The sequence below is a fragment of the Euprymna scolopes genome, chromosome 32, assembly GCF_053919585.1.
Source record: "Euprymna scolopes isolate OS-2025 chromosome 32, ASM5391958v1, whole genome shotgun sequence".
Lineage (NCBI taxonomy): Eukaryota > Metazoa > Mollusca > Cephalopoda > Sepiida > Sepiolidae > Euprymna > Euprymna scolopes.
The window spans coordinates 93,769,194-93,795,334 of record NC_136513.1 but is presented as its reverse complement, the minus strand read 5'-3'; the positions used below and the strand labels follow the sequence as shown (position 1 = coordinate 93,795,334).

General features: G+C 31.7%; 1 protein-coding gene across 1 annotated transcript in view; it reads right to left on the bottom strand.

Moving 5' to 3' along the window:
- Window positions 1-2,528: 2,528 nt before the first annotated feature.
- LOC145256503 (uncharacterized) overlaps window positions 2,529-26,141 on the bottom strand; it is a 50,371-nt gene continuing 26,758 nt past the window's right edge. Inside the window, exons 3-4 of the mRNA XM_080115467.1 lie at window positions 24,113-24,320; window positions 2,529-17,553 (exon numbers count right to left, since the gene is read on the bottom strand). Of these exons, the coding sequence (XP_079971593.1) occupies window positions 16,931-17,553; window positions 24,113-24,320 (831 nt within the window). The 3' untranslated portion in view covers window positions 2,529-16,930. The remainder of the gene's footprint in view (window positions 17,554-24,112; window positions 24,321-26,141) is intronic.

Genomic DNA, 26,141 nt, shown 5'->3' with positions numbered 1-26,141 from the left:
GTCTTGACTGCATGTAGATACCCTTACAAGGGGTATCCATTGTCTCTTGGAACCAAAAGGAGGCCAAATAATATTTGATCAGATTGGGTGCATATGCATTGTACGATCACAATTATTCAGGTTTGCTTGGCAGCTGATATCAATAACTGGAAAAGGCCGATCGCAATGTTTGGAATGAATGTGCTGTCGGTTTTTAGCTAACATGAATCTAAGCAGGCGACTTTTTCATAAATTGAAAGAAATAAAAATGTAGTTTTAATCATACAGGTTCAGGTTTAGGGTTAGGATTGGGGTTAGATTAACATTTACTTTTTTCGTAGTGTTTTAAAAATTGACAAACGTTTGGCTGCCCTTTTCTGATTATTTCCGTCAGCTGATGAGCAAACCCATTCCAACTTCGTATAAATCACGGGTAACAAAATTATATATATATATATCTGCACAGGGTGGAATGATGACATGATTCCATTTCCGTTTGATGAAAACCGGTTTTCTTTTTTTGTTGCAAATCATCTACTAGTTGGCCAGTTGTGTACAAATCATAGAAGCCTTCTATCACGTCTGAAAATGACACAATATTCAACAAACAAAATCGGAGATGAACTGCTGTCAAACTCGTGCTTCCTACCGATCCTAATTATGACAACAGGACCAGTATCCTCAAAGTACAAATTAGGATGGTTCAATGCTTGAGAGCGCAGCTTAACGAAGTTTCTGGCCACGGTTATGGTCTTTGGTGTGGTTTCAAGTGAGGGCCACATCATACCACCTCACATCTTTGAAGTCTGCTTGAAAGTCAATACCAAAATGTACCTGGATGTGCTGAAAGGTGTGGTGACCCCCTGGTGCAATCAGATGGCAGCAAGATTCGACACTGGCCCACAAGTCCAAAGAGACTTAGGCTTTGCTTCAGAAGGAGTGCCACGACTTTGTACCCTTCTCTCACTGACCCCCATCTACCTCCAACTTGAACCCGCTGGACTACTTCCTTTGGTCATACATCAAGAACATCACCAACATGACCTCCCACAACACCAAAGTCAGATTGATCGCCGCCATCTGCTGAGTATTCGCAAAGCTCTTGCCGGCACTTGTGGAAAAGGCATTCTCCAAGTTCTGGACCCATATCAAGGTGATGATTGAAGCTGAAGGCGGTTACATTGAATAGATGTCAGCTTTACTACATAATCAAGTTACCTGAATTGATTTTTTTTCAATAAAAGTTTTAAAATAAAGCTGTAGTGTTGTTTTCTTTAGGGCGACACTTTTATTGTTCGACCCTGTATATATACATTTTAATTCTTAGTTGAAATATATTATTTTGAGTAAATAAAAAACACCTTTACTAAAGTTATAGTTTTAAATACTAAAAAAGATTTTTTAAAAATACATATTTATTTTTGCTTTGTTTTCTTATGAAATTAAAACATCATAGACGTTAAAAATTAAAAAATTTTACGAACATTACAAAAAAAGTCCCTAAGGTCTGTGCTAATGAAATATAACTCAAAGAAAAATTAATTTCTTGAACTAACGACATTATCATTGAATTAAGCGTTGTTTATTCAATATTTTTCACCAAAAAAATAATATAAATGCAGGAAATATTTCATGTGATTTTTATAACAGTTTTTGAGAAATTTTAATGTGGTTTTGTAATATTTCTCTTTTATGCATGAACGTGTAAACATCAGTGTAATAATTTTTTTTTCATAATTTCGAAAAAACAAATTATTAAACATTGAGGTCCTGGATCACTAAGACAAAAAACATTTTAAAATGGGAAAATTTCTACTAACGACTAATTTGGAAAAGTATGAATAGGCAGAACGGCAAAAAAAATATATATATAATATATATATATAAGTTTATAAATTTCATTAAAAAATAATTTTTTTTTTTCAAATTTGAATTACTTAATCATTAATAAACAATTGTTTTATCTTAATTTTTTTTCTTACTTAGGAGTCACCACTTATCAAGGCCCAAAGGCTACACGAGGATAAGGGTTAATGAATGTAAGGTGGTAGGGTAGTAATCGTTAAAGGCGTAGATTGGGTAGAATTTGATTATTTATGGGGACAGCTCAACAAGAATTTGTTTACATTGAATTTGAAGGCTACTATGTTGTATTCAACCGGTAAGCAGACCAGTGGAACAGTGTTCCACAGGCGAGCAGTTCTGGGAAAGAAGCTTTGTTCATGGAATCTGAGTTTGGGGGAAATGATATATAGTGATTATAACTAGTCGAGTGCTTGTGAAAATTTGGCAAGAGAGGATTACAAATTGGAGTTCAGTGGAGCACTTGTCATGAAAATAGTGATAGAGAAAAGACAGGCCTGCAACGTCTATTCTGTGGGAAAGAGGTTGTAGGGAAGAGAATTTTTAATGAATAATAAAATTTAAGAATAAATCGAATAATGTAATTGCTAAAATGGATGCAGTTTGTATTGGAAAAATACAAAGTTTTGAACAACCTTTTATTTATATTTTATTTCAAATTCTAAAGAAGAAAAAAAACATTGGTAAATAGTTGTCACCAATAATTTTATTGGATAATAAAAAGAAAAATAAATAAATTCTTGTGTATTTTCAAAAATATTTTAATTAAATGAGTATTTCCTTTTTTATTGCAATAAAATTAAGTAAACGAATACAATTAATATTCATCCATATTTTTATGAAATTTGATTGGTCAGTTTGTATTTACATTTGAGTGCTGATGCTTCTTGAACATTAATTGCTTCTTGTTTGTTTTTTATATGCATTTTTTAGTAAAAAAAAGAAAAAAGGTATGCATGTATTTCTTTTAATTCGGTATCTTAAGATTTTAATTTAATAATTATCATTGAAATAGTTTAAAAAAAAAGAAAAAAGAAAAAAGGTATGCATGTATTTCTTTTAATTCGGTATCTTAAGATTTTAATTTAATAATTATCATTGAAATAGTTTAAAAAAAAGAAAAAAGGTATGCATGTATTTCTTTTAATTCGGTATCTTAAGATTTTAATTTAATAATTATCATTGAAATAGTTTTAAAAAACTGATAATTATTTTTTCAGATATTTTTTAAAGTTGATTCATTCAAATTTCAAACTTGAAATTCAAATAAACTTTTATTTTCTCATTTTTTTTTTTTTTTTAACACGTAAATATACATTTTTTCCGTTTAGAGATTAACTTTGATCTTTTAAACACAATCAAAATTTAAACGTAAGCTAAAAAAAATAATCATGATAAACTTCTTTTAAGAAATATAGGCGTCTGTGTTTTTGACCATTTCTGGCCGCACTTTCTGATTGAAATGACATTACCTTTTTTGTTGTTGTTAAAAAAATAGTTTAACTTAATGTAAAAATTGGGGGAAATGTTAGGTCTTCTTAACCTATAAATAAAAATCAAATCCAAAACAAAAGATTTTGAATGTTTTAAATCTGTGAAAATTATTGACGTTATTATGAACACAGCCGATAGAAAATGAACCGGGGACACAAGGGAAATTTAAATTTATAGAAAGCAATATAATGCAGAAGTGAAACAGATCAACACAAACTGAAACAAATTAAGACAATGCAAATTCACCTTTTATTAATACACTAGCCTGGATACCCAGCATTGCCCAGGTGTTTGTAGGTGTGTGTTAAGAAAAAAAAAAAAAAAAAAAAGTGGTAGTAGGCAGGCAGGCTCAAACCCATACTACAAAGGAAGAAAGTGAAAAAAAAAAAAAAAAAAAAAACGTGATGCGTTAGCTGTTGCACCTATCGACAAGCCGGAAGTGAAGTAGGTTTAAATTAAGGCTAGACAATCGAAAAGTGGGGATGACTTTCAAAAATATCAGCGAAAAAAGCAACCCCTTCCCTGTAGAAAAGGGCCCAATTGAGGGTGAAGGAATTAATGTTTTCTGCCAATTTTTCGATATTTGTCGTCTGAAGGGCCGAGCTTCAAAATGATACCCATCTTGTGAAAATCCGTTACTTCTGTCAAAAGTTTTTGTGAGACATACATACATTTAAACAGACAGGTGAGATTTACATTATATGTGTTTTTAATATTTTACTTGTATCATGTTTTTAATCGCAACAGTATGGTCAGATGAAGTATCTGTATTGTAATATTTCGGGAAATCACTCTTCGTCAAATATGGGTTTGACATTCAAATGTGCATATTATGGCTATATATTACAGCTTTACATTATATTGCCTTGTATAAATTTTAATTTCCTTTATATACACACTAGACAATGCTTCAAGCAAACATGACATTGTTTTTTTTTTTATAAAAGAAATCATTTAACTTAATGTAAAAATTGGCAAAAATATTAGATCTTAACCTACAAATTAAGATTAAATAAAAAAAAAAAAGTTCAAATGTTTGGTTTTGGCCATTTAAATCGGAATTGTTAGTACAGAAACAGAAAGATGAAATAAATTATGAATAAGAAAAAAGAAAAAGAGGAAATTACAACAAAAATTTCAAATTTTTATGTAAACTTAAGGCATATCATATATTTATAGAATTCCAGTAGCTGAAAAGAAATTAAATATAAAAAAGGGGAAATGAAGGGTAAAAACAGGTAAAGAAAAAAAAAATGGAAAAAAAAATGAAGAATTCATCAATTCAATTTTTAATAAAAAATAAATAAAAAAAAGAATAAATAAAAAGTAAATAAATGGTAGCATCCTCGACAGATGAAGAAAAAGATTTTTATCAAGGGAGAGAATCAGTTTCGGACATTGTTATTTTCACAATTCAAGTCATCTCAAATGAAGATTTTCAACTGCAATTCAATAGAGGAATGCTTGTTGTCTTCGAAACAAAATAAAAAAATGTTGACTTATTTTGTGTTTTATCTTTTCTATGAATTAAATAAAAATATTTTTTTGCGAAGGTTGGTTGGTATAATAAACAATTTGTAAATAAATCTATATAAAAAAAAAAAAAATTATTTTGGTCTTGGGAAAGGAAAAAATATGTTTTTAAACCTTTATTTGTAAATAAATCTATACAAAAATAAATAAATAAAGAAATAAATAAAGAAAGGAAAAAATATGTTTTTAAATCTTTATAAATTTAAATTGATCATTCGTTATCAGCCATTTTGTTCTTTTTAGTCTTTTAAGATGTGGAGACAAAGTTGAAAAAAAAAAAAAAAAAAAAATTTAAATCGAACTCAGTGGACTTTGTTTGCTTTCGTCTGTCTCACAACACTTGGTTCCCTTATTTTGTCTTATTTTTTACATTTCATGAGCGATGTTTCCGACAAAGGGAGAAGAATTGCAATTTTCTGGGTCAGAAGCTACTCATTTAACACGTATTGACTTATTTTTTACCTTGAAATTTTTATTTTTAGTGATTTTTTTTTTTTTTTTTACATTTAGTGGCTCCAGAGAATGAATGGAACCACTGAATGCAAAAAAAAAAAAAAACAAAAAAAAAACTGAATGCAACACCGATTTTGAAGTAAAAATCTAATTACAAGAGGGAACTTGATAATCTCACTGCTATTAAATTAGCTTACCTGGCAGCATATAGTTGACTTCACGACTCGAACATTAATTTATTCAGACTACACCTGTTGGTAATAGTCTCCATTTATTTTGAGATCATATCCTATTTTACTTAAATTTAATCCCACTATTACATGTACCTCTCCTTTAGGGGAGCTGTAATGCTTCATTAATAACAAAGAATTAAAATACATGAACATTCATAACAGTTTGCTGAATATTTGATCCGACATACAATCCTTATATGGATCCTGTCCAGCTGAGGACATGCCACCTGCAAACAATTTCGTTTATACTCCGAAAATAAAGACCAAGAGACAATGGTTGAAGACAAGGAGAGGTTTATTCGCCTGGGATTGTCTGTTCTCGACCTCTGACCAGTGAGCAAGGGAAGACGGTGTTTACTTTGGTTGTTTTGTTTTACGGCATATCAACCCTTTTTCGGGTTATTTAATACTGAATCCAGTATTTTTATGTTTCAAGTTGTTCAAATATTTGTTCAGTTTGATTCAGGAAGACAGAGATTGGTTATTACTAGGGCTATGACAACAGCATATTCTTTTCATTGTTTTGACTCTCGAGTATATGTCCGACACAGTTAGACACAATCAACCGAGAACCACATCACTCTACATATAAACACATAAGATATCAATGGATATATACCTGAGAATCAAAACAAGGAAAAGAATATGCTGTTGTCATAGCCCTAGTTATTACTGGTTAATCATATTTTGACATTAATGTTTATAGTAATTGTTCTTTTATTTTCAGTTTAAGTATTTCGTATTCGGTACAGGTGCTTTTACAGAAGGGAACCCATATCAACCTGAATGTTTCCGATTGTAGTTCACAAACCAAACCAGAAATGGCCGCAGCAGTTTGCAATTTGACAGTTGGCAGAATAAATAAATAAAACAGGCAGACGAAACTAAAGTATGTTAATGCAATTTACGAACCAAACTAGAAATGGCTGCAACAGTTTGCAATTTGAAAGTTGGCCGAAAAAAATATGGTTCTATAAAAAATAATCTTTTAAGCATTTTAAGCAATTAATTGGAATTCATAGGCATTACAAGATAAATCTCACAAGTTTGAATTATTGAGTTATCTTCCTTTGTATTTTTAATAGACTGTTTGCAAAATAGCAGACAAGACAGCCGCTCTTCTGTTACTCATAAAATTTGATTTTTTTTTTTTTTAATTTCAAAATAAAATTATTTGATCAATTTACATGATTTTTGGAATATGATATTTTGTTTTGTCATGGGTATGCACATCATACAGAGTTTTCCTTTATTTTTGATATTTAGTGTAAAACCAGGTTAAGTTATGCGTAGGAAGAGTTTAGATCCCCACTTCCTCATAAAAAATTTTTTAATTTAAATAAAATTGAATTTTTTTTTTTTAAATAAAAGTAATTGAATAAAAAAAGGCAATATATAAAAAAAGCTACAAAATAGAAATTGATTTACTTGTTAAATTATTTACTTGAATAAAATTATGGAACACAATCTTAAGAAAGGAAGGGTGCAGGGATAATTGCCTAAACTTAAGTCAGGAGTACTGTTGCCACATCTGGGCAGGAGCTGCTAGAAGCAGCTTATCCTGCATTGACAGAGTTCAAAATAGACTTTGTAACCTAGTGGGGGATGTCGTTTTCTCTTTCCTGCAACCTCTTTCCCACAGAAGAGATGTTGCGAGCCTGTTTCTTATCATTATTTTCATGGCAAATGCTCAGCCGAGCTTCAATCTATGCTCCCCCCCCTTGCCAAACTTTCACGAAAAACACTCATCTAGCCAAAACCACTATCAATAATTTCTTCCCACTCTTTTTATCTGTGCCTAAACCTAAATGTAGATTCCATGAAAAAAAGCTTCTTTCTTAGAACTGCACGCCTGTGGAACTCTTCCGATTGCCTGCTTTCCAGTTGACTAGAATCTGATTGTCTTCAAGTCCAATGTAAACAAGTTCTTGATGAACTGTGCCTGTAAGTAATCCAATTTATTAAATTCCCACTACTTATGTTTACTATGCTATAATCACACCGACTGTATACCTATTAACCCTTATCCTCGAGTGGCCTCCGAGCTTTGATAAGTGGTGATTCCTGTGTAAAAAAAAAAAAAAAAACAAATTAAAAAAATGCAGATACTAATTGACTGTTCAGCAATGGCTTAGCCATTTACAATCCGTTTGCACACTGGGCACATTCAGGTCGATATAGTGCACTCTTATAGAAGCACACTTTTATTTTGTGAAAATTATAAATACTGACATTATTATGAACACTGCTAATAGAAAAAAATAAAGCAGGGATATAAATGAAATTTAAATTCATAGAAGGCAATACAATGCATAGGTGTAACGGACAGACAAACTGAAACAAATTTAGATATAATGGTGGAATAAGCTATGCAGATTCACCTTTATTAATACATTATTCGTGTGTGATTATTTTTTTATATTTTACATTATATTGTGATTGTGTTCTTATTTTCGTCAGCATGGTCAGATGGAGTATCCATACTGTAATATTTCGGGAAATCACCCTTCGTCAAACATGAGGGGATAATTTTAAAGAAAGTCAAATCTAATTCACAGTTATCCTCTCGAAGTGTTGTTTATCACCAATTAGCAATCTCACCAGCCATTATCCTCAAGTGGCTTTGATAAGTTGTGACTCATTAATGAAAAAGAATTTTAGTATGCTTTAAAATCAACCAAATAAACTTTAAAAACCATTACCATATTAATCTAGTTGAGAATTTTGTTTACAAATTTTTTGAGATGAGGATTAACAATTTGTATCAGGTGGACTACTGTTCTCATTCTGGACATTATTCTTACAAATGTTTCAGCCGATGTAACTTACAACCTTCTTCAGAAGCCTTTATTTAAACCATGGGGATAGCTTGCTCTCATTCTGTTAGCCATGACCAAGCAGACGTCTTAAATAATAACACGTTTGTGAATTAGTTAACACTTCTACCGGGTCATGGCTGATGTGGAAGCTACTCCCAAGGATTAAATAAAGGGTTCCATTTGAAATTCCATACAGTTTTACCTGAGTTTGACAATCCACAATTTCTTTTTTTTTTTACACAGGCATCGCCACATTATCAAGGCCAAGAGGCCACTCAAGGATAAGAGTTAAAGAGTGTACAGTAGAAATTGGACAATATAGTAATCATTAGTAATGAAAATTCGGTAAATTTGATAACTTATATGGAACGGCTCATCAAGAATTTATTTACGTTAGACTTGAACACAACCATATTGTAGTCAACCGGAAAGCAGGAAAACGGAAGACAATTCCACAGGCGTGCAGTTCTAAGAAAGAAGCTTTGTTCATGGAATCTACGTTTAGGTTTAGGCACAGATAAAGAGTGGGGGGAATTATTGATAGTGTTTTCAGCTAGACGAGTGTTTCTTGTGAGAGTTTGGCGAGGGGGGACCATAGACTGAAGCTCAGTCGAACACTTTCCATGAAAATAACGATACATCAGAGAAACTCGCAATTAGAGAATGATGGAGTTTACATTGGCCAAAACATTGTGAGCAAAAAATTCCAAGATGAGAACTGTATGTATATCGACGCTTTTGTTGACTGTCGTCCTCTCCTCATAGTAGTCGTTGCTTCACATCGTTTCAGCCAACTATTCCTCTAACCCTCTTCAGGTGATTCACCGCGACAGGATAGAAATGCTGAGTCTCATAACTGTATCCCCAATAATTACTGCCTTCCATAGTTGTTGTTGTCTCACCATGTTTTGGAAGGCAGTAATTACTGAGGATACAGTTACAAGACTCAGCATCACTATTCCGTTGCGGTTAACCACCTAAAGATGGCCAGAGGAATGGTTGGCCAAAACATGGTGAAACAACAACAAAAATAAGGATAACAGTTCGCAAAAGGGTCAATACACAAATTATGAAGCCTCATCTCAAAAGATTTCATAAAACTAAAATTATATATAATGAGAACAGTAGTCCAGATTATCCAAAAGACAATCTCATTAACCCTTGTCGTCGAGTGGCTTTTGGCCTTGGTAAGTGGTGACTTATTGGTAAAAACAAAAATAGATAAAATTGAAACATGTTTAATATTATATACAAGATGAATGGAAAATATTTACAAATTTATTAAGAAGCACCAAAAAGTAAAAAATAACTTATCTTTAACTAACTAGTATGGTTACTGGTGTTGTCCGGGAGGGGCTTGGACAGCAAAATAGAAAAGTGTGTGCAATATCCTTTGAAAGCATCTCTCTGTACATATACTCCCCTCCCCGGCTATTACACTAGAAAATTTCTAATCGCACATTTTACTAAACTCAAGATTCTTCAAGGATAAAACTTCCCTCCCTCCCATACTTTTATCTCTGTTAACTCCAAAGAGACTGAATAAAAAAAAAAAAAAAAAAAATATCAGGTTTTTGACTTTTAGCTAGACACAAATTCAAACACTTAGAAATTTGTTCAGCAAATTCATCAAGTAATTCAATGTGATTTTTATTATTTTGTATGGGAAACACGTACAAAACTATCAAATTAATTTCATAGGGGAATTTCTTTTGTGTTTTTAACTGCTTTATCTTAGAAAATTCATCTCACCTCCAATAATAATATAAAAAAAAAAAAACACCAGTTGCATTATAGGGATGATCTTGTGCTAAAAACATTAAACCATTATTTCTTTTGAGGAGTGGGTACAGGTTTAAAAATGTTTGAAAGTCGAAGAAAAGAAAACCTGGAAGATATAATTTTCACAAAAATGGTTCCTTCTATTGGAGAGAGAGAGAGAGAGAGAGAGAGAGAGAGAGAGAGAGAGAGAGACAGGGGAGGAGACAAGGTTTAAAAATGTTTGAAAGTTGAGGAAAAAAAAACAAAAAAACCCTGGAGCTAATTTTCACAAAAGTGGTTCCTTCCTAGGGGGGGGGGGGGAGGTTTAAAAATGTTCAAAAGTTGAAAAATAAAAACTCGGAAGCTAATTTTCACATAAGTGGTTCTTTTTCTTTTTTTTTTTTGAGAGGGATTAGGGCATAGATTTAAAAATGTTTGAAAATTGAAGAAGAAGAAAAAAAAAAAAAAAATGGAAGCTAATTTTCACATAAGTGGTTCTTCATTTTTCGGGGTGGGGGATTAGGGTACAGGTTTAAAAAAGTTTGAAAGTTAAAGAAAAAAAAAACAAAAAAAACTGGAAGCTAATTTTCACATAAGTGGTTCCTTCTTGTATTCATTTAAATAGCAATAATACTGTGAAATATTTACATATAAAAAATAATTTCTTTGAATTTAAAGAAATAATTCCATTTTAAGCATTTGTTAAGACGCATACAATAGTTCATATACAAAGTTATAAATATACTTTTATGAAATTTTAATTCATTCGTAAATATTAAAATATGGATTTTGAAAAACAAACAAAAAAGAAAAGTAAAAAAGGTTAAAAAAAAAAAAAAAAAAAAGAGAATCTTATTTGTACAAAATGATATTACCAAATTGCCTTTTGTTGGGAGTTTCAACAATCACTCCACCATGAGTAAAAATCTTACTTTTTAAACCAGCTTCATCTCTGGATGAAAATCTTGATGCATTTTCATAACAAATGAGTCAGTCATCCTCTAGCGTATAATAAGAAGCAACGTGTATTTATTTGTAAATATATTTCCATTCCGTTACACAAAAATCTGGCCAATGAATAACGGAGTGGAAAATGTAAATCTATTCCCATAATGAGACATTTTTTGGTGCCTATTCAGAGTGACACTTATGACGTCGATTAAAATTTTTAAAATTACAGAGATGTCTGTATAATGTATGCACTAGTCCAGCGACGAAGATGAAAAATTTGATCAAGTAGTTTTTTTTTTATTCAAGAAAAATAAATTTTACTGTTTTAATAAGGGTGAAAAAGTGTCCATATTACAATTAACGAATTAGGGGACAAGGGCAGACAACCCAATTGCACATGGAAACAGTCAAAATAATCACTAATTACCTTCCCTTATTATGTTCTCCAGAAAACATGACCTCATCTGTGACTTATCGGTAAAAAAATCGGCAAATTTGTTTTTCATAAATATTAAAAAAAAATAAAAATATTTTATCAATTTTTGTGATTTTTGGAATATGAAATCTTCATTCCTTGACAAGTAGGTACAACATTTTTTTTGTTTATCGTTATAAGTGCCAATCTGAATAAGCACCCATTTTTTTTTTTTTCTCTTTGTTTTCTTTAAAAATTTGTTCATTTTTTTCCCCCTTCCCGTTTTTGGATCAATTAGGTTTCAAAGACCCCAAAAATGAGCAAACATGAAAGGAACAGCATTCAAGTTTATACCAGTTTCTGTGAGTTTCGCTTGACACTAACCCTTTTTATTCTCAAATTTAAAAGGTTGAAATTCAAATTAAAATATTACTTTCAAACGACAACATTATTTAAAATCAAAAACGATAGATTAGAAATTGGAATAAGTTGAATTCACAATGAAAACTTTTAATTTAACATTAAAAAAATAACAGGTTAAAATTCAACAGTTGAATTCCAATAAAATTATACTAATAAGATTATTCATCAAGATTCAGCTTTCAACAATTTAGAATTGAATTTATATTTCATTTTAAGGTCAACTTTTTAATTTGATGATAAAAAGATTCAATGTCCCGCTAGTTACAATAATTTATATTTCGAGAGAGAATGAAGGAATTTGAAAACAAAAATTTATGATACTAAAAATTCTTAAAGTAAATCTTTATAAAAAAATCTATTAAAAAAAAAGGAAGAAAAAGAAAAAAAAAAAAAAGGAAGAAAAAGAAAAAAAAAAAAAAAAAGGAAGAAAAAGAAAAAAAAAAAAAAAAGGAAAACAATCGCCTTTATGACCCCCTAAACAACTGATGTTTATTATTCATTTGTTTACAACATGCAAAGGCGAAGTGGAAGTTAAAGAAACCGGTATAAACCTAAACTTGTTCTTTTCAAATTTGTTTATTTCGGCCATGTTGGATTTTTACTGTCTCTAAAAGACAGATATAAACAACATCTGATATTGAAACAAAAACAAACTTTAAAACAGTTTCAGATCTTTAAGACTATACAGGTTGGTGGAAAATTAATTTTTCTGGCATTTTATAAAAGTTGTGTTGTATAATTTGTTTCTTTTAGATTTTTGAGCTGTTAACTATATTGCACGAATGCCAACAACATATGTAGCAAGATTATATGTGGGTGGGTGAAAATAATGATTAAAGTGGTATTTTCCATCTGAGGTTAGAGTAGGGGAAAATTCGTTTAGAAGGGAAATGCTTAAGGTTAAAGCTGCGTGTCAGAATATTGCATCAGACAGAAAGTTGATAGCGACATACAATAGATAAGCTGATCAAATCCTTTTCTTTTTTTTCAGGGCAAAGAAAAAGAGAAAAAGCACAGGCGTGTTTTGAATGGCTGGTTCAACAGGAATAGGTTGGAGATATCTATGCACTAATGATGAGAAGATTCTAATACCCCCCCTCCCGCAGTTGCAATTCGATTACCGATTCTGTTCTAAATTCTTTATTCCGATTCTTTGAAAAACCTCTAAAGTTATATAGTTGCTGTGTTTTTTTTTTTTTTTTTTTTTTTTTTTTTTTTTTTTTTTTTTGCATTTTCAGATTACCGTATGTAATATGTGAATATATTTTTGCAAAGGTAAAAATACACCCGAGGAAGGATGATCGATAGATTTTGGTTTAAAATCAATAAATATTTATCATTACCAGCAGCATCAATAGAAAATTGAATTTTAATCAGGAAAAAAAAAAAAAGAAAATAGATGATTAATCGTCCCAACACTGTATATTGTAGAAGAAAAATAATGTTTAAAAAAATGTATATATATTATTAAACCACAAATGATTTTAGGCTGTCATTTTTAATAACTTTCACAACTGATGCTATCAGGAAAGATAGAAACAGAGATGTCACGATCCATTGAGCAACAACAAAAGACATCTCAACAAAGCAAGACTTCAGCTGTTTATCTATTTCTATGTATAGGATTCACTCCTAAACTAATTAACTGATCGTCATCAATTTTGGAACATGGTTGCTAGGTACATTAATAGTACGTAATGTGCTATAGTTTAATTTAGTTTTATGCAAAAGGGCGAGAGCCTTTATAAAAATCAAATTTTTGGGAAATTTTAGAAATAAGTATTAGACATGAATTCATAAATATTCTCCAAATTTCAGTTTCTTTTGACTATCTTAAAAGGGTCTTATAGGCACAGTCATCATATTTAAAAATACAAAATATTTCAGACTCGTATGAAATTGGATCCATAATCATCAAAACACCAATTATGATTTCATAAATTACTTCTTAAAACCCCTTAAGCTTAAGCCTTGAAATTTTAGATTTTTTCTAAAGATTAATGCAATGGATTTTCATCAAAATTTGAATAAGGATTCTAGACATAAGTAGTCAAAATTTGAATAAGGATTCTAGACATAAATCGTCACATGCCTTAATATTTTGATCTTAATCTTCGTGAACGTGAAATTAATGCAAAATTGTTTGGAGAACCAATTTTACTCGTCCTGTAATGAATATTCTTCTATTATTTAGAAATGATGGGACGATTCAAATAGTTTTCCTGATCCTGCACAATGTTACTGAATTCGGATTCTTTATAAATCTCTAAATATTTAACTATAGTGTTCCTATTTACAATGCCTCCCCACGAGGACAGAGTTAGACACCAGGGTCGGTTTTTAACGTGGAGAAAAGGAACAAAAATAAAAATTGTCTCAGTCGTGAAGGATTTCTCCTCCACTGACAGAGAACAAGAAATTGAAGTGCAGCATCTGAAGAACAAATACTACACTTTGATCTTGTCCCGAAGGCCAAGTATTTTTTGAAATATGTAGATATTATCTCAAACATAAAAATATGCTGGGGGGGGGGGGGTTGTATCTCTTCGTTTTCTCTGGTAGTTTAAAATCAATAAATATTTATTATTACGTATTAATACCAGCAGTGAAAGATTTCGTTTTAAACAAAAACAGATAAAAAAAAAAAAAAAAAAAAAGATTAGCAATCGATTTTGGCATAGGAAAATAGACACAAATTTTTCCTATTTTAATACCACAAAAAGTTCCTATTTTTCAGATTCCAATTAATTGTCCCAACAGAAGAGTATACATTAGCAGAAAGAGATAGCGACTGACTATAGCGAGGTCAACGGCTCCCTGGACAAACCAAATAAAAAAAGCAATAAAAATTCAGCATACCAATGTATAATAAACACTTACAAGCCTCCACCCCTTGGAAAAACTTCAAACTAACTACGAAAATCACCATTTTTACACATTTGAAAATAATTTCTGACGAGGACACATCACAGACCGTCTGAAACGCGTGTAAACGATTTCAATGACTTAAAAACATTATTACAATGATCCAAACATAATTCTCAATGAAAAACCAAGACACGGAATAATAAAATAATGTTAAAAAATACACATTGTTGGTGACTACTCCCTTATTTAAATATATATATATATATATATATATATATATATACACATACTAGCAGAGAGATCTAATGTTGTGTAGGACTTAATGCGGATCAACAAATATTCCATTCTCTCACACTTCTTATTGCAATTGAAATTAGTGAAATCACCCATTTTTTAATCAAATCGATTAGTTGCTTGCCCTAGTTAGACCCCTCCCCCCACAGTGTACCGGGAGGAAGCTTCACATATCTCCCCGCAGGCAGTGACTTAGTATATAATACATTGTCATCTACATTGCACTGTAGAGGATTTATTGATGATTTTACAAAATTATCAATAAATAATGGCTTCACCTGAAGTTTAAAATGCAAAAGTCAAGTATCATGTTCAATTGTGCTCTAAAAAGAACCATTCATTTCGAATACACTCCTCTCTTATAAAAGCGTCTACAACTGATTTTGTAGACTGGGCCTTTCTGCTTGTGTGGTGATAAAATTTCTCAAATGCACTTGTGGTGTTAGGTTGTAGAAAAGTGTTAATCAAATTTTTTTTTTTTATCTATACTTATCCAACACAAAACCTACGTAAGAACACTCCCAGACACATCAAGTACGTTTGTGTGAAATTTAAAAAAAATATCAGCCCAGCCATTTCTGAGTCCATAGAGAAGGAACTCACACACACGCCATTTTTTTTTCCAACATTAGTTTGTCATGAAAAATTCTTTCTAAGCAGAAAATTTCTATTTTTTTCTGAAGAGTATATGCACGAAAAGATTCAATATTGGCATAATTTGATTGTTTCTATGTAACGAAACAGATCTGTAAAAAATACTTCAAAATTTTGAAATGCTAAAAGAATTTAGCAAGAAAAAATATTTAGAAGTTTAAATGTAGCTATTCTGTTATTATAATATATATATATATGTCTCTGCTCTTAATGTGAGAAATGCAATTGTATTACACACAACATGTATAGAAAACAAAAAGATGTTCGATGGTTGTCCAGAATTTTCCCTACATTAAAAAACAAAAATATAGAAAGATCTTTATAATACACACACCTGTGACAAAATGCAAAAATCATATTCCAAACATCACGTTAACCGATCAAGTAATTTAAATTTTATGAAGAAAATTATTTTTAAATGATTCTAAGTGATTAATGGGAAATTGTAGGCATTACAAGGCTGATCTTGCAAATCTGAATGCCAATGTTGAGCTTGGCTACTAGAAGATTACTGACCATTAGGGAATACTATATTATTGTGGAATTATCTGTCCTTGTTTCTTCAAGACGGCAATGTGAGGCAGTCCCTTTTTATCTACTCATAAAATTTGATTATCTTAGTTAAAAATAAAACTATGTGATCAATTTATGCGATTTTTGGAATACGACATTACAGACGTATCTACATCATAGAGATTTAAAAATTTGTTTTTTTAATATGTGGGAATTCTGGACGAAAACCAGATCTGAATTTTTGAGATGAGGGCTGATTGTATTACTTTGATCGGATAATTGTTCTCATCAGTAATTTTTCTCATTTCTTTTCCAAGATGGTGACCAGCACGCCTGACGAAGGTCGGAGGCTACAACCACAGAAAGATTGAACAAATAACATGCAAGATGAGAAGAATGGTCCGATCAAAACAAGTAATACAAGAACCAGAGGTTCTTGCAAATAGTGCCGAGGGTTTCCCTATAAGTTAATAGGAACTGACCCCTCCCCCCAGGCAACTGGTAAACACAATAAAAATGAAAAAAAAAAAAAGCACTTGATGGTTTTTGTCAATTAAAACTTTGGCGTTTCCATTTGTACCACTTAAATAATAAAAAAAACATTTAAAAAAATTTCTCACCAATAAAATCATAAACAGTTTTCTTAGAAAACTTAGAAAAAAAAGTTCCACCTCAAATCATTGTTTATTCAGTTTGAACGGGGGCGTTTCAATTTGATTAGTAGTTACGCCTAATTTCCGCTTAAAAGTTCTTTTGGCGGCAGAAATAGATTTTCTCTCTGGACTTATTTCTAACGAAGGATCAGGCAAAGGTTCGACATCCGCTTCGCCGTCGTCTGGATCGTCTTCCGTCTCAGCGCATTTGAAATCCTCGCAACTCGCAATTTTGTTAAATTTGTTTTCATACATATGAATTTTTTGATTTAACTCGGCCATTTTTCGACCCTGGTCATCGACGCGGCCGTTTAACTCCGTCATCGTTTTCCCTTGACTCAGCAATTTGCTGCTGAGTTCGGCAACTTTGCGTTCTTCTTCAAGAAGGCGAGTGTTCAAATCGGAAATGCACTTGGTTTGGCTTCTGCTTCGCGTTCTCTGCACCATTAATTTATGTGAGACTTGTCGCATTTTTTTACGCTGCAAAGTGAATTTACTCTTCATTTCAAACAAGTCTCTTTTTAAACTCTTTATGCTACTGCCCTGCGATCGAATCAGTGTGTTTATGTTAGTGATGTCACCACGAAGGGAACATGATCTTATTCCAGAATGAGAACTATTAAGAGGGACCATCACACTTGAAGAACCTGCAAGAAAAAATGTAGCAGAGGTTAGTATGTCGTGTGTGTGTATATATATATAAGAACAAAGAGTTAATAAAATATGTAAAAACACTTTCAGAAAAGTTAAAAACATTTACTTTCAAAAAAGACATAACTTAATTTGTGTCTCCTTTTTGAAAATTAAATATGTTTTTAACTCTTCTTAAAGTGTTTTCAACATGATTTATTAATTCTTTGTTCCTATTATAAACTCTATTTCCTATTTGGTTTCATTGAGCTTTTACATCTGGTTAGGATTACTTTATAAATATTGAGTCTTTAATATTTATAACATATTTTAAGTTTGCTATTTTGGATTATTTTGGTAAACTTAATTGTAATTCTTATTTCATTATACATGTTATTATTATAACCTAAATAAGGGAAATAGAAATATATTTAAATTTAATAATCATTATTGGTAATAAACTAACACCCGAGTAATTTCAATAACACAAGAGAAAATAAAACAAATCGAACATTAACTGTGAGATATGGAGATGAACAGATTATGATGGACTAAAATAGATGAAATCAGAATATAAAGTTGAAGTAAACTAATGGAGAAACTAAACCTAAATTGATACAAGGACGATAAGGTTAGAACTATCAGTTTAAAATTAAGCAAAAGCGATTAATAAATACTAAAGTCAAAATATTAAAGTAAGAAGACATGTAATTTTGATAAATGATAAATAGATAAATTTTAGGAAAAGAGTTATCTCCCTTACGACATAAAGTTATTATCTATATATATAAAAAAAGCCAAACGTCTGTGTGTATGTATGTATGTTTGTTTGTAACGCTAAAACTTTTGAAAGACGGAACCAAACTTGACAAATTTGGTATCATATCGAAGCCCCATCACCCGGATGACAAATATCGAAATTTCACGTCAAACGGACCACTAGAAGTTGGTCAACTGATCAGTTATCTTCGAGGGGGGCCCCCAAAAAACCTGTCATTATCTATATATATAAAAGACAAATGTTTGTTTGTAACGCTAAAACTTGAGATGAAAGATTCCTCTCCCCTAAGAATAAAACATATGTTCAATATCTGCTTTTGTTTTTTCATTGTTTATACGGTCCCGAGCAACGCCGGGTAGCCCTGCTAGTCTATATATATAAAAGGCAAAATGTGTGTGACCATTTCGTGTATGTCTTTAAAAGGCTTTTCTCGCACACGCTCCCGGGGTCGTTACTATCGCTTAAAACTGTGTATATAGGTCCTATATAATAATATCTAGGAATTGGGAAACCGCATAGCGTATAGATTTATTTACGTCGATTTTTACAAAATTATTGCTATTTTGGCTTCTCGCGTGTTGATTGGGCTTTTTAGTATAAATAAAGTGAAACTAAACTCAAACGGACGTGTTCGCGGCATTACGCCGGGAAAAACGTCCAGAAGCAATCAGCTTTGATCAATCTTGTATATCAGGCAGTCAAATTTCGATAAACAAACTCAGACACTGACGCTGCTTGACTTCTATTTGACCTTCTTAATTAGGTCAAATGGAAGCAGCAAAGTTAACTTTTATTACGCACGCTTGTTTTTATAGTTATAGTTAGATAAATAAATTCAAACACGTCTACGCTGTATGTCGCGGTGGCCCAATGGTAACATCGCACGGTTTTTTTTTTTTCACACGTTAATTTCAAACTCAAGGGTACGGGTTCGATTCTCATACTCACCTACCAAAACATTTTTTTATTATTACTTAATGAAAGTGGGTTAAATAATCAATTCAAAGACAATCGGAAAAATAAAAAAACAAAAATAAAATATAAAAATTGGCATATAGGGGAGTCTAACTGCTTAATCCCTTAAAATAGAGATTATGAATGTATTCATATATGTAAAATAAATGTATTTTGCTGTCTGAAGAGTAGCTATTTTGGAATATTTTTAAATGATACATTTGTCCAAATGATTACGAAACAATTGTAATGCATAAGGAAATACACCATATGATGTTATTTTATATTTGGTTGTCTTGATTTTGCAAATTTATTTATACATATATATATATATATATATATATATATATATATATTATATATAATAAATGAAAGAGGAGGAATAAAAGATATGACTTTATTATATCAGCAGAACAATAAGAAAAAGTTAAGGGGGAAATTTAAAAAAAAAAAAAACTCTTTAGGCCATGGCATTTCAAAGCTAACTGCTTCTCATCAGAAGAGGAGAAGGGCCAGAATTATACAAAATGCATATATAAAAAAACTGGCTTAACATTTAAATATAAAATAAAAATGAAGGAATGGGATAATATGGTAAAAAGTAATTAAAATTTAAAGTTATTTATTTTTTAATTTTTTTTTTTTTTTAAATCACACTCACATTGATATCTCGTTAAAAATTGTTAAAATGTACTTCTTAATATACTCAATCATGGATATGCAAGCGACTTTATAAAGGTTAACTAATTTGCATATTCCTTTGAAAAACAAACTTTGATTAATTATACATTTTTTTATGGTTTCTGATTGGATGATTGATTTTACTTAACTATTACACCTACTTCTATTTATGTATATTTCCTACATTGTGCATAATTGTGTAGCATTTAGGATAAAAAGTTCTAGTATATGTATATAGAAGTGAACTTGTCTGTGTGTGTGTGTGAAACAATCTCTGCCAAACTCATTTGTCAATTTTTGGTCTATAAACTTGAAACTTAATTTATAGGGTATTCAGACAGGCAAAATAAATTGGATTTGGTTTTTAGCTGGTATGAATAACTGCTAAGGAATAAAAAAAAAACTGGAACTTGGCAGGCATAAAATTGACTTAAGGTGCTATTGTATACATGCGCAAATATACATTTATGTTAAAATTGATTAAATTTTAATTTTTTCTTACCCATCTGACGATAGTTCAAACGGTAATGTCTAAGGCTGGACCGCTAAATGTTTTGATTTTTATTCTAGCTGATAACACTAGAATCATTTTTTTTTAAACTTTTGAAATCACTACTATATATTGGGTACAATATAATAATCAATAGAACATTGGCTCTATGATTATAAATATGCAATTTGCATAAATTAAAATATCATGTTTAAGTGTATATTACGACTGGGAAATACCAGACAGCCTCCTAGTATATATACACTTTAATAATATGTATTGTTCTGATAATATAGGTTCATGATTTTTAATAATAATTAGCATAGAATTATGAGGTGTCTTCAATAAGTCTCCAGACATTTTTTGTATGGGCACTTTTGTTGATAGTACACACATGAAACTCTAGTCCCCTTCGAAGTAATCTCCTCCGGCTGCAATGCACTTGTTGTACAGTTCCAACAACTTCTGGATGGCCATTTTGTGTTAGAGTGCCAATGACACTCGTCACAGCCTCTTTCATCTCCTCAATTGTCTCATAACGTCAGCCTCTAAGGTTTTCCTTGAGCTTAGGGAATAACCAAAAGTCACAGGAAGCAAGGTTTGGACTACGGGAAAAGTGAACAACTGTCTTGATGCTCATCTTGGTCAAAAAGTTTTAACAAGATTTGATAATGAACAATCATTTGTCTATGTTAATTCTGATTTTGGGACGCGTTTCAAAATTTCATTTTTTGTCTTTCCTTATTAACCCTTTATGACCTGGTTGAACTAATTCATTCAGTCGTAAATAAATTAACATAATGACAAATAAAGTGAAAATGGATTCAAACAGGCCTTGTACATATTAGTTCAGTATCTAGGTATATGCCAGATACTTCCAGATTGCAACTGTCTATTGCTTACATTCAGTATGGCGCCATTCAAAATTAATAAATATTTTTGTAATCATCTACATCACAATTCAGGTCATAAAGGTTAAGAATCAAAAGAGAAAAGAAACAAAAAAGAACATAAACTCAATTCTTATTTTTTGGAAACTGTTCCTGCTTAGGTTGTTTTGCTATCAATCCTGTCCGGGTTTTTCCTTTCTCCGTCAGTGTACCTTAAACTAAATGGAATTTCTGTGAAAAAAGTTTCTTTCCAAGAACAACCTGTCTGTGGAAGACGATACCACAGGCCTGTTTCTCAGTTGATTACAAAATGGTTGCTTTCAAATCCAATTTAAACAAATTCTTGTAGAATAATTATCATAATTAATAAAATTCTGCCCGGTTACAATCATACTAGGTTGAGCCGACTCTAAATGTGGACATGGCGGACTCATTTAGAGCAAAAGATTATATAGTTTATATATGAATGAGTCACTGCTTATCAAGGCCCAAATCCACTCGAGGATAAGGCTTAATGAGTGGACAGTAAGACAACACCATGTCAATCAGTAACAATGGTTGTAAATAAACAGAATTTGATTATTTAAAAGAATGGCTCAACAAGAATTTGGATTTGTAAATGACCATATTGTAGTCAGGTGTGAAGCAGACCTGTGTTACTATGTTCCACAGAAAGAAATTTTGCTTGTGGAAGTTTCATTTAGCTTTAGGACAACAGAGTGAGAAAAAACAAATAATTTCTTAAGAGAAAAATCCAGATTGTCCGCTATGGTTGTACGTCAAAATATGATTTAAATGTGGGTGTGCCTCAGGGGTCGATCCTTGGCCATTTATTATTCATAAATGACCTTCCTGATAGAATTGTCTCCGAGATGGGTATATTTGCTGATGACACCAGGCTCTATAACAGACACAAGGAGAAAAAAGAATGAATACGTCTGCAAGGAAATGGCTGAAACTTTAAAGGAAGATCTCCAGTCTGTAGTGGAACGGTGGCATAAAAGGATAAATGGATCGTAACATCCAATGCTGTCAAGACTAAGCTTCTTTCCTTTAATAATTACAAGAAATCTTCACAACCACTGATTGCCATGGCTAATGATACACTACCTGAAAGTATTTGATTCAAACTTCTCTGCTTAACGTTCACAGGAAACATGAATTGGACAAATACATTGAGGGCATTGTTAAGACTGCTACAAAGAAGGTGGGCTCCCTCTACCGTGCTAGAGGGTTACTTATGCCTGAGAGTATCTTGTACCTTTACAAGGCCACCATTCGCATATGTATGCAACATTGTTGCCACATTTATGCTGGTGCGTCTGTTATTAGACTCTCACTCGTAAAAAGTTTCAAAAAAGAATCGTCAACCTGATAGGTCCTGCTCTGTTAACCAAATTCCAACCTCTGTCCCATCGACAAAATGTATCTCTGCAAATTAGGTCCCAAATTGTAGTTCCCTACATCCAAGTGGCACTGTACCTCGTTTGGGATGAAATTGCAAAATAAAAATAACTATTTCCAACGGTTATAGATAAAAGAGTTGTTAGTATTTTACAAGAGCAAACCACAGACTGAAGCTTAATCAAGCATCTAATTTGTGTTCTAGAGTGTTTATTCTATTCACTGTTGGTGTACGATTCAATAAAAACTAAAAAAAAAACAAGAAAAAACAAAGGATTGTATATATATATTATTTTAATTGGAATTCATTATTGAGATGAGTTTTATTCATATTAATTTATTTATTGCGGACTATTATTCTCATCTTTATTTGTTGTTGTTTCCCGATGTTTCGGTAAACTATTCCTCTGGCCTTTGTCAGGTGGTAACTGCGACGGATAGGAACTCCGAATCTCCTAACTGCATTCTCAGCAATCACTGCCATCCGTAGTTGTTGTTGTCTCACGATGTTTTGGCCAAGTAAGCCTCTGGTCGGCTTTGGGTAGGATTGAAACTGCTATCTTCAGACAATGCTAATCTGGAACCGTAGAGATTCAACGTCTATCAACTTCGCTACAGACCCCAAAGGGCGATCAAGGTTGGACTTTTTGATTTTATGAATCCACGTTTATTATCTGATCTTCCATGGTCTGGTCCATACCGAATGGTCTATATATTATTTTAATTGGAATTCATTATTGAAATGAGTATTATATATATTAATTTATTTTTATTGCGGACTATTATTCTCATCTTTTTTAATGGTTGTTTCATGACGTTTCAGCTAACTATTCCTCTAGCCTTGTAGCACTCACAAATAAAATAAAGATCTATTTACTCTTCCGAATCAATGTTCATATAATTTGACCACACACTGACCAATCAACTTAGAGTGCATTGATTTCATCTGTCCCCTAAGGAACTTCTTTAACGATTTTGGGAATCATGGTCAGTCAGCAGAGAGAACGTAGGCAAACATTGAAAAAGACCGCTATTCGTTTTCTCTCTTTTGTCCCTGTCCACTGGACACTCCAGCATAGACGACCTTTGCTAAAGTAACTGCTGGCCAACCTGTAACACCAAAGAATTTTTAACTCCCCCTTTTCCTCACCCTGACACTGTCCAATTTTCTGCCGTTGAAATAAACCTTTTCGATGTTTTTACAAAAGAGGTTTTGTTTTCTATTCCGTGCTATGTGTTTGGTTAATAGTTATTTTATAGGGATGCATTCCTATAAAATGAAGTATTTATAAATTTTTAATTCAACTTCACTTATCAAACAAATAATTGCCTCCTTTACCCCTCCCCAGTGATTAACAAAAATATTTATTCCTTACCGGCTTCAGATTCTGTGTTGACGTTAAAATTGCCGAGTGTTAATCGAACATTTGGCATTTTTTGTTTTAACGAAGGCAAAATTTTCTCTTCAAAATGTTCCATCGCCATGGAAGATATATCTCTGAGTTCTTGCAAGAATTCATGAGCACGTGGAAGCTGCCACGTACACTGAAGCGTACGTAGAATATCACATAACTCATCGAGGACCTGAAAAACAAAACGAGAAAAAAACAAAAAACAAATATATAATGGCCGACATTTTGTTAATCAGAATTTAAAAATGCTTATCTTAAATATGTATCTGTATTGGATGAAGCTAATAATGAATATATCTTTATCTTTTTATATTTTCTTTTAATATTTCTTAATATATACTTTCTCTATTTCTAATCTTTTTTTTTTTTTTTTTTTTTACACAGTGATCACCACTTATCAAGGCCCGGAAGCCACTCAGGGATAAGGGTTATTGCAAGTACATTACGTTAGTGTGGAGATTTGATGAAGTGTTTACTTAAGGGGGCGGTTCATTAGGAATTTGTTAACATTGGACTTGAAGACATCCAAGTTGTAGTCCGGTGGGAAGCAGGCAGACAGAACAGAGTTCCACAGGCGTGCAGTTCCAAATGTTTTTAAGCTAACTTTTATTTATATTTTGTATAATGTTGGCCTTTCTCTTCTTTTGATGAAAAGCATTTAGTTTTGTAATGCCATGACCCAAACAGGTTTTTTTCTCTCCATTTTATCTTCTTTTTTCCTTACTAATCTGATGATATAATAAAGTTATGTGTAACTTGTATTCCTCATCTCTTCAATATATCTGCATATAAAAATGACCTTGTCTGTCTGAAGAACGGTCTCTACCAAACTACTCTGTGAATTTTTATGACCACAGATTTTAAACTTTACATATGGAATATTTGGATTCTGTTAAAAACTAGAATATTCATCCCAACATGAACAGTTTTGCACCAATTTTATGTCCCCTTATAAAGATTAAAATCAAGGTATAATGATACTAAACCTTATGTCTAGACTCCTTATTCATATTTTGATCAAAATCCAATAAATGATTTCGATTGTAGGAAATGTCTAAAATTTAATGCTTAAGCTTAAGGGGTCTTCAGAAAATACTAAAATTCAGATAATCTTGTATACTTGGTATTTTAGTTTGAGTAAAGATCACATTTAATGCAAATCTGAAATATTTTGCAGTTTTAAATGGAAGGTTATGCCGATATTATGATCCCTAAAATGTGTTTAAAATACTTAAAAAAAAAAAAAAAAAAGTCTGATATTGTTAACATTTTACAAAAATCATTAAAATCTGAATTTTCACGAAGGTCTTTCACTCCTATTTTTATATTTACTCATTGTTTTTTTTAATTTTTTGTTACATTAAATAAAGTAATTGAAAAATATTTTTTTGTTTGTCTTTTTTCTCATTTTTTTTCTTACATTTGCTCGAATGTTCTTAGTAAGAGTAGAGTTATGTCCCTTAGACGAGCAGGTCTTTCTTTAGGGTTATTCCAGCCCAATTCATCCAGCCCCGACACACCCCCTCTTGGATTTTTTTCATATTTACACCATACAAACTTTGGGTTAAAACTAAGAGAAATCTGCAATTTCAGCCCAGTTGGATTTGAGGAACATATTTTTTTTCACAGTCGGTTTCGCCCTGGAAATCAAAAATTGCTATCTCATGACATAGAATTTTCGACCCCCAGCGTTTTACAAAATTTGCATTTTTGTTGCAAAGAATAAAGCTCTGGGGCTAAATATTCACACAGATAAGGTTTTGAGGGCAAGGAATCCAGAAATCATGGTTAGAAAGATGGCAAATGAGAGGAAGTACCTTATTTTTACCATTTTAGGTGGTACCGCAGCACTTTTTTAGAGCTTGTTTGGGGCGATATTTTGTTGAGAAAAAAACATAACTGTGGTGCTTTGCCAGACTTCTCCTTTGGATTTTTAAAGTGACTTTAGGTTGGAAATTACAAAATTCAAATAAAACCTTTCGGCATATTTGAC